The sequence below is a fragment of the Alnus glutinosa genome, chromosome 8 (assembly GCF_958979055.1).
Source record: "Alnus glutinosa chromosome 8, dhAlnGlut1.1, whole genome shotgun sequence".
Lineage (NCBI taxonomy): Eukaryota > Viridiplantae > Streptophyta > Magnoliopsida > Fagales > Betulaceae > Alnus > Alnus glutinosa.
The window spans coordinates 7,333,791-7,343,656 of NC_084893.1; the positions used below are offsets into that span (position 1 = coordinate 7,333,791).

The window sequence follows — 9,866 nt, forward strand, 5'->3', positions numbered from 1 at the left end:
TCTGAAGTCTATGTGACTTACAGATTTACTGGTAATTTTGAAGAAAAACGTCTCGTTGGTCTAAAAAAATAGGATTACTTACACAAGTGCACATTTACATTTTTCACTCCTTTGCTTTTTACGTCTAATAGTTTCATCCAATCCATTTCAAAGCAATTAAATTTCAGTTAAAGATAAAGCAGTTATGAGAACTTTATTTCCCAATTGCAAGAAGTCGTGGCTCAAAGCCAATATAGACGTAAACTTGCTCGTCCTCTCTCTCTCTCTCTCTCTCTCTCTCTCTCTCTCTCTCAAACACACACACACACACATGCAGACACCTTTAAGTTGTAACGTGTTTGGCATGGAAAACCATCCCAAAGCTCACGCAAGTTTCCCATTTTACCCCGAATTAACAGGAAACTTTTTCGATCTCCTCCTACTTATTGTTGCACTTTGAAAGCATATATATGAATCATGAGCTCCCTCACTTATAAAAGACCTTGCTTGTATAAGTAAACCATGCAAACCCACTCATCTTCTTCTCCATAATTCTCAAACCCCCGCTTTCTTTGTTGTTTTTCCTCCTTTTTTAGAATTGTTGATGCCCATAAGGAACTGTAACCTCTCCATTTATTATACATTGTTGTGTTCTCCCTCTTTCATCCATATCTTTTATTGTCATTTCCTCTATATAAAGCAGTCCCAAGGTCTCCATTTCTCCCATCTCGTGTTGAATTCTAGCAATTGAAAATGAAGTTCTTTTGGGTTGCTCTCTTACTTGCTTTGGTTCTTGTTCTTGGGGTGACTGAGGCTTTTGATTTTCATGAGAAGGATTTGGGGTCCGAGGAAAGTCTCTGGGATTTGTACGAGAGGTGGAGGAGCCACCACACGGTCTCCACAAGCCTTGGCCAGAAGCACTTGCGCTTCAATGTATTCAAGGAAAATGTTATGCATGTTCATAATACCAACAAGATGGATAAGCCTTATAAGCTGAAGTTGAACAAGTTTGCCGACATGACTAACCATGAGTTTAGTAGCACTTACGCAGGGTCCAAGGTTAAGCACCACAGGATGCTCCGAGGAACGCTGCGTGGAAGCGGGAGCTTCATGTACGAGAAGGCGGACATAGTTCCCCCTTCCGTCGATTGGAGGAAGAAAGGTGCTGTCACCGGCGTTAAGGACCAAGGCCAATGTGGTAAGGAGAGTTTGTCCCCATGTTATTATGACATAATACTTGATTAGATTGGTTGTAATTTATTGTTTTTTTTTTTTAAAATGTTCCGCAGGTAGTTGCTGGGCCTTTTCAACCGTTGTAGCAGTAGAGGGTATTAATCAAATCAAGGCCAATAAGCTAGTTTCTTTGTCTGAGCAAGAGTTGGTAGATTGTGACACTGAAAAAAATCAAGGCTGCAATGGAGGATTAATGGATTATGCTTTTGAGTTCATCAAGCGAAGGGGGGGCATAAACACAGAAACTAATTACCCTTACCAAGCGGCAGATGGAACTTGTGATGCTTCCAAGGTATATATATATATATATATTGTATTAACTTTTAATACTTCTTTTAGATTATGATCAAGAAGTCCTTAAGACGTGGGGATTGTGCAGGAAAATTCTCCAGTAGTGTCAATTGATGGGCATGAGGATGTGCCTGCTAACGACGAGAATGCGTTACTTAAAGCAGCTGCAAATCAACCTGTATCCGTCGCCATAGATGCTGGGGGTTCTGATTTCCAGTTCTACTCGGAGGTAATTAAACTTAGTTGCTAAGTTATTAAAAGTAAAAAGAAGTTTGACAAAAAAAAGAAAGAAAATGATTGAGTTTTTATGTCCTGATTGGGTGTACACGATCACAGGGGGTGTTTAGTGGAAAATGTGGGACAGAGCTGAATCATGGAGTTGCAGTTGTTGGCTATGGAACAACCCTCGATGGAACAAAGTACTGGATAGTGAAGAACTCGTGGGGAGCAGAATGGGGAGAGAAGGGTTACATAAGGATGCAGCGTGGCATCTCTGATAAGGAGGGGCTGTGTGGTATTGCAATGGTGGCTTCATATCCCATAAAGAACAACGCAACTAACCCTGCAGGACCTTCAATATCCTATCCTTCTAAAGACGAACTGTAAACAATGTTCACCGGGGGCTTTGCCTTTGCCTTTGCTCAGTTTCAGCTCTTGTTTCTTCTGTGTCAGAATTAAGTTGCATGTCACGACTTCATGAACAAATAATATGGAGATAATAATTGATCAAGAGTTCAAGAACTGTTTGTGTGTGTTAAGGTAAATTAACACTATATGTTTTTTTTCAAATATTTTACTGCCAGGATTCCGAAAACACCTGCTTTCAACAACACCATGGCCATGATTATTGGTGTTGTTATGATAAGCAAACTACTACATTCATCAAATATGTACAGCATGTCCACAAGAACAAATAGATTATCAAATAATACTTTATTGGTAGTCATCCATTGACCCATTTAAAAAAAAAAAAAAAAACTCCAAGAGAACGATTGCAACTTACACACAGGATAATATAACTACAATGCCTTCAATGCATAATATACACATAACAATAACCATAACTGACCTTTTTAAGAGGTTCCAAGCAAGAACACCAACATATGTCAGAGTTCCAATCACAGCATCATACTTACTTGTCAACCGTAGCATCTGATAGGGTCAGTGCAACCCTTTTCAGCAGACTGATTTAAGCCTCCACGTCCTCCCTTTTCCAGATATTGTTGATGATACTCCTCCGCCCTGTAAAATCTCTTCGCTGGAAGAATTTCTGTCACAATCTTGTTATCCTTCAACTCCAACTGCTTAGCTTCCTTTGATTCCTGGGCTAAACGAGCCTGGGTCTCATTGTAGTAGTATATTCCCGATCGATATTGTGATCCCACATCACCACCCTGACAGACAAGTGAATCGTGTTTGAAAAGGCCAGGTTACATCAAGTGGTGGTGGGGGGGGGGGGGGGGGGGGGGGTGTTCTTGTATATTATATAATGACAGCCAAAAGAAAAAAGAAAAAAATGGGATCTAAAATGTTGCTTTGGTTGGATAACTTGGATGGGTTTTTGCAAGGCTCCAACATAAATCCAAAAAGTTCAGTGAAAGGCCTATGTTCAAAGGGGAAAAAGTAAAATGTAAGGCTGCATCCCTGCACATTCAGTTGATTTTAGAGTTATTCAAGTGACATTGCAAAAGTAGCTTGGGCTAGGGTTTTGAGCCTAGCCAGGGCTTGTTGATTGGCAAAGTTATATACACTTCAACCCCAAAGGGCCAAAAGTGGAATAACAACTGCAAATGGCTGTTTAACACAGTTGAAATGATCTATTTCAGCAGGAGACTGTAGTAGAAATCATCCCTAGCTATTTTCCTTTGTTTTTAGCAGAAGTTATGAATCTTAAGGTTCTTGCAGACACAGTCTGCTTCTCCAATGAGTAGGCGTATGATCAGGAACCTGATCGGAATAGCCGACATAGAAGACATGCCTTCATTATCAAGTTTACCTAAAGCCTCACCTTAGAATGGCTCTGTTTGACAACCGTCTTCCCTCCCTTTCTCTTATTTTCACTTCTCTAAAAAGCAATCAACTTCCAAACATTCTAACTTTTTTCAATTTTTATATCACATCAAAAACTTTTTTTTTTTTTTTTTTATTACTATTCAAATAAAAAAAATCACTATAATACAATTTTTTATTTTATTTTTTCTCTTTTCCTCTATATAAATTCTTTCTATTCTATATTACATAAATCACTTTTGTTTAAAATCACACTTTTAAGTATGCAAAATCGGACTGTCAAACGCTAAGTGAGTTCGTGGTAAAGTGGTAAACCCCATCACACACCAAAAATAAGATTCATGATTAAAGGAACCCAACTTGACAAAATCATGTCCAAACAGTTTGGATCTACTACATAAATCTCATTTTACCATTTCGTGCTAGAGGTGATCTTCTCTTATGACTTCAAATTCCTGATCATTTGAGCAGGCAACTCATTTTGCCCATAACACCACAAAGCTGAAAGAAAAGAAAAGAAAAAAAAGAAATCATAGGAAGAGATACCTGGCGATCCAGGGTTGTGGGATCGTGGCGAGCCCAAAAGAGAGAGAGCAGATTGGTGTAGGGGCAAACTTCCGGGTCGAACTGGACACGCACCACCTCCACGTGGTTGGTGGTTCCGGAGCACACCAGCTCGTAGTTAGGATCCGGGACGTGACCCTGGGAGTACCCAACCTCCGTCCTCACCACCCCGACCACTCGCTGAAACGCCAGCTCCACTCCCCAGAAGCACCCGGCTCCGAACTGGGCGAACTCGTGACCCGGATTGTCCGGAGCATCCGTATCTGGATCAAGAGCAGGGTTGTGGTTGTTGCCGATGTTGTCAGGAATGGCAGCCATTCTTCAACGCTCCCAGTCTCGATTGATCAAAGAGAGGGAGATTTATACAATATATAGTCCACATATTAATCAGTGAATCTAGTCCCCGGAACTGGTCAAGTACATTTTTATTTTATTAAAAATACATAACAGAAAAAATAAATAAATAAAAGAGGCAACCAACCCTTATCGACTCGTGGGTCACTGTCAGTGTCTGTACGAGATCCATGTATCATGTCCGTTGGACCGTTGAGATTATTGAATGTAGTTCAAATGCATTCCACATTTTGTAATATTAACTTGAGAAAAACTGGGTTAATATATACAAGAGAGAGATAGATAGATCTTTAAAAAAGGATAAATGAGAAAGACTAGGTTAAATATACTTTAACATTCTTAATTAACAATTATTTTTTATAAAGCTCAACAAACTAATAGCTATAAGCCTATAACACTAAGACTCATTAAATTATCAATTTTATTTTTTATTTTTTGCATTTAAAACACTCTATTAGAGATTATTGTCTATTTGAATGAAAAATCGAAAATCGGTCGCGTGTCATGCACATTACCACTTTTCTATCAACTCTATAATACTGTTCATTTAAAAAAAAAATCAAAATAACAATTAAAAAAAACAAACTTTAACAAACAAAATTAAAATAAAAACAAAAATGCAAAGGGTGGGAGTTCGGTCCTAGTGGTGGCTTAGCCATCCCATTTTCTTTTCTTTTTTTTCTTTTTTATTGATTAATAATTATAAGGGATAAATTTGGTTTTTAAAATGTCAAAACGAGGGTATTGTTAAAAGACTTTGGTGAAATATGAATTTTTCATCCAAACAGATGGTCAACGCTAATAGAGGGGTTTAATTACAATAAAATTGTTGTTTGATGTACCTAAATGTCACAAATGTCAGTTTAAGACTTTTATCACAAACGACTATTACTTGAGGGGCTTAAAATATATTTAGCCAAAAAGATAAAACCGTATGTTGAAAATAGGAGAGACAAAAGATGAAGCAATGTACGTACTCTTAAGAATAATACTATACACCACCCCAATCCCTTGTAGCCTGCTTTGATAAGCTATTTTATTTATTTGGTTGCTCTTTTACAGGTATTGTTCAACCGGAGGTTCACTTAACCAGGAAATTAATCTAACATGTTTAAATTTAGATATTCCTAGCAGAGCAGTCAATGTGTTTTGTGACACATTAATTGATTTAAATTATTCCTATATTCAGGATATAGTGAAGAGGGGTGAATGAAAGTTGAATTTATTCTCTCAATAGAGATGATGTCCGATCTTATGACCAAGGGGTTGCCTCTTGATAAATTCAGAGGGCATGTGCAACGCCTAAGAAAATAATTATGAAGTTTATTATTAATAATCCTAAAATGATCTGAATTAATAAAATAAATTGATAAAATGAGATCAAACAATAATAATATTAGCATGAAAATAATATAATAAAAATATTATTTAATTGTAATAAATTTATGTAATAAGAGTTTTAAGTAATAAAGAGAAATAAGTTAGTGTGATGATTGATTAATAAATAAAATAAATTAAAACAAGGTTAATGAGATTAAAATAATGATAATAAATCATGGTGTTGTAGATAATTATTTATAAGAGTAAGTTGTAATTAAATTAAATAAAGGGTAAGATATTAATAATGATGGAATTAAAATGAGACGGAGGGTTCAAAATAAAATGAAAATCTTATCCACATAATACCACAGCCACAGCCACAGCCACAGCCACAGCCCCTTGGCCGGTCCCTTGTTTTACAAGGGGCAAAATTGTCCAAAGAAAAAACTCCCGCACGGCACCCTCTCCCCCATCCTTTCTTCCCTCTTCTTTCTCCCACGTTCTCATCTCCCTCCCCCCTTTCTTCTTCGTCGAAACACACACACACACAGCGCACCAGTCACAGAGAGAGAGAGAGAGAGAGAGAGAGAGAGAGAGAGAGAGAGAGAGAGAGAGAGAGGGGGAGATTGAGAGAGATCGAGATGCAGAGAGAGAGAGAAGAAGATGATGAAGCCAAAGAGGAGTTCCGGCCATGGGTTGTAGTGAGGTAAAATCTCTAATATAGACCGTAAAAAAAAAAGATTGATTAGTAGAGCCATTATACAAAATGATAAGGAGAAGTCTATGGAACAAACTTGGACTAGATACATGTTTTAAATCATAATCTTAACTGACGCTGTTTTACCCAGGAATTTTTTTTTTCCCCCAGATTTAAAGAGATTCGTTTATGTTGTTGGATTGGATAAATCTAACAACTGAAGTTCAATCCTCAATCAAAAACTAGTTGCAGTATATGATTATTAAAGAAGAACAAAAACTGCTTTCCCTTTGCTCCTTGTTGTGTTAAATCTTTGATCAATAATAGTAATAATACTGTGTAAAACCATCTTGTTGTCATACAAATAAATTGCATGATATCTTCTATGCACGTTCTGTGTTTGACATAATTCCTTAACGAAGCCTTTTCAGTCGGAAAACCATCATCAAATGCTATTTTTAGGATTTATTAACTAAAAAGTTAAAACCAGAATTCTAGTTAATCATTTGAAGATATCGCCCCACCTCCAATACTAATGTATGTTTCCCCTCTTTTTCATGCAGTTCAATAGTTATCTCCCCTGTGAAGTAAGGGCAGGTGAAAAACAAGGTCAACGCTTGTAATGAACGCATCCTAAAAACAAGGTCAACGCTTGTAAGCCACGACTTGAAAATCAAGACACCAGCTTTTAGAACATATGCTGGGAATTCAGTGATTCCTGAATTGTACGTTTAATATGATATCCAAAGGCCACGCTTTGATCAAGCTCCGCTTCTTACTCTTTGCACCGCATCATGGCAAATTGGCTGCAAAAACTTCTCCATTCTTCAGCACCGCCACCTATTTGACGATATGTCCAACCCAAGTGGAAAGAGAAGGAAAAGAAATTATAGACAATCCAAAGGACTCTATTGAAGTTTTGAGAAATTGGGGCTGTAGTGACAGTGATATATCCAAGATGTTTGTCCGCCGGCCTTCTTTGCGCAAGGCTGACGTTGCCCACCTTCAATCCAAACTTAACATTCTAAGTGGCTTGGGCATTGAAGCTCCTGACCTTGTGAAGATCATCAATTGTCGGCCCCGGTTTTTGAGTTGTCGAATCAACCATAACTTTGACGAGCGGCTAAAGTTTTTCATGACATTGTTTGAGTCGAGAGAAGTGCTCACTAAAGCAATTGTTAGGAACCCTTCACTCTTGACATATGACTTTCATAATAAGGTCAAGCCTGTTATTGCGCTGTATGAAGAGATGGGCGTGAGTGGAAGGGACTTGATTCCTATGCTCCTGTCCCGGCCCACGATGATACCTCGGACTTCATTTGATGACGAGAAGATGGAATATATACGCAAAACCGGGATTTCCAAGGGTTCCAAGATGTATAAATATGTTGTTACACTCATTGGCATCTCGCGCCATGAAACAATCTGTCGGAAGGTGGCAAATCTTGAGAAGTTTGGGTTCTCAGAAGAGGAAATATTCAGTCTGTTTGGAAGGTCTCCCCTTATGATGACACTATCGGTTGATAGGGTACAGAGGAACATGACTTTCGTTTTGGGCACGATGAAGCTTTCTCCTAGTGTGGTCCTTCGGTACCCATTTCTATTGTACTCAAATCTGGAGGCTGTGATGAAGCCACGAGTACTTCTTGCAGGGAAGATACAGGACATGGGTCTTAATTTCCAGATCAAGGGACCCACGATGCTGAGGGCACTGAGGATGACAGAGAAGAGGTTTTTGAAGGCGTTTGTTGAGCTTCACCCGAAGGATGTTGCCGATGAGTTGATGGAGTTCTATAGAAATGCAAAAGGCGTCAAGCGATTGGCAGAAGCCTCAAAGAAAAGCGTTACTAACGGATTCCCTTTCTGAAGTTTTGCCCGCCAATATCACTCTCTTCCATGATTTGAGCGCTTTTAGCACACGGCGGCCTTCTCGATTTTTTACCATTCTATTTTTGGGATTTAAATTATTTGTTCTAATCCACATCGCTATTCATAATATATTCTTCTGCCACCTTTGCAGGATTATGTCTGAACAATGAATGCCACAAGCCGTACTTTGGGGATACATTTCTGTCACATGCAAATAATATCTAGCTTTTGTAGCCAATATGTTCTTTGATCTCCGAGATAAATGGTCAGCTGCTTGACTTGGTATATCTCAAGAACATTCTCAAATACAAATAAATTTTTTTTAAAAAAAATTGGCTTTATAAGAGAAAGTGAATGACGTTGCAGATTTATGTCTCCGCTTGGAGGAGGAATGCAATGACAGGGTAATTGGGGTAGAGATAGGAGCCTTTGATGTAAGAAGGCTTGGCTTCAATTCTTTGTTTTAATTGTGCTTGTTTGGCAAATCACCAAGTGAATAATTGTGTGATGCCTCGGATATGTGTTAAGGTCTACATTGAGTGCGTAAATTATGAAAGTGTTGCATAACTTGCATGGATGTTAAGTCCCGTATTACTTGTGTATTAGGTGGAATTGAGTTTTATAAGTGATTTCAAGAAGTTTTGGATGTAATGTTTACTGGTCCTTTCGGGATTTAGTGTTTTTTTTTTATCTGGTAAATATGGTTAGCGTTGTTATGAGTCATAACAAATGGTTTTAGAGCTAATTTGGTAACGTTATGCAATATTGGAGTATTGTAACACAATGTAAGCAGTAACAAAGACATCGGTGATTTGGGTAGGGAAGATTGTGATACTCTAGATTGTTATGGATATGATTTTAAGTCCCACACCCATGTTGCATAAATATTAAACTTTGCAATATTGATTGTTTATTAAAGAGAACTGAATTAAACTTTATAAGTAATTCTAAAAAACTCAAGTTGTTACTTTGACTAGTCGCGTTCGAATATAGCAAGATGCTAATGCTTCCTTGAGTCATACGTGGTTAAATTCTATGGGTCCGAGACCAATTAATGTGCTTTCTTTATTTACAATTACAATTCTCAGCTTTCGTAGACTAGGTTAATTGCATGGTTTAAATATGCAATTTTACTAATATTTTTGTTTGTATTTAGTTACTGCGAAGTTCTTGAATATTTATGTTTCATCTGCATCTAGAGTATATTGAAGTGGTAACAAAAAAGATCACCTTCTTTTAGAGCTTCTAGAGAGAGAATGTCTGAAGTCGAGAGAGAGAGAGAGAAACCTGAGAGTTTCGTTCGAGGGGGGGGGGGGGGGGGGAGGTTGTTGGGTTTTTTTTTTTTTCCTGTAGTTTTCTTGTTGCAAGCAGTGATTTTCAGGTGCTGGCCCGTGAAAAACGATGGTTGTTGGTGGATTTCTGGTGGAGATATGTTTAAAGTCAAATCTTTTATCCTTGGCTGGATTTTCTCCAACAAGAACTATCCAGGTGCGGTACTTAATGAGGCCGTGCGGTTCGTCTTTAGTCGGTATGTGGCCTGCACGCGCCG

The 9,866-nt window shown here is 38.1% G+C and overlaps 3 protein-coding genes across 3 annotated transcripts; 2 read left to right on the top strand and 1 right to left on the bottom strand.

The window, feature by feature from the left end:
* Positions 1 to 562: 562 nt before the first annotated feature.
* LOC133874702 (vignain) lies at positions 563 to 2,229 on the top strand. Its single transcript, XM_062312581.1, has 4 exons — positions 563 to 1,177; positions 1,269 to 1,504; positions 1,592 to 1,732; positions 1,840 to 2,229. Exons 1-4 carry the CDS (start codon positions 733 to 735, stop codon positions 2,107 to 2,109), a joined length of 1,092 nt encoding a protein of 363 aa, XP_062168565.1. The 5' UTR covers positions 563 to 732; the 3' UTR covers positions 2,110 to 2,229.
* A 192-nt stretch (positions 2,230 to 2,421) lies between these two features.
* Positions 2,422 to 4,437, bottom strand: LOC133874703 (peptide methionine sulfoxide reductase-like). The gene is made up of 2 exons (XM_062312582.1): positions 4,060 to 4,437; positions 2,422 to 2,897 (listed from the first exon to the last, which is right to left on the bottom strand). Exons 1-2 carry the CDS (start codon positions 4,393 to 4,395, stop codon positions 2,643 to 2,645), a joined length of 591 nt encoding a protein of 196 aa, XP_062168566.1. The 5' UTR covers positions 4,396 to 4,437; the 3' UTR covers positions 2,422 to 2,642.
* Positions 4,438 to 6,330: 1,893 nt separating this feature from the next.
* On the top strand, positions 6,331 to 8,473 carry LOC133874991 (uncharacterized). Its single transcript, XM_062312956.1, has 2 exons — positions 6,331 to 6,457; positions 7,012 to 8,473. Exon 2 carries the CDS (start codon positions 7,185 to 7,187, stop codon positions 8,313 to 8,315), a length of 1,131 nt encoding a protein of 376 aa, XP_062168940.1. The 5' UTR covers positions 6,331 to 6,457; positions 7,012 to 7,184; the 3' UTR covers positions 8,316 to 8,473.
* The last annotated feature ends 1,393 nt before the right edge of the window (positions 8,474 to 9,866 follow it).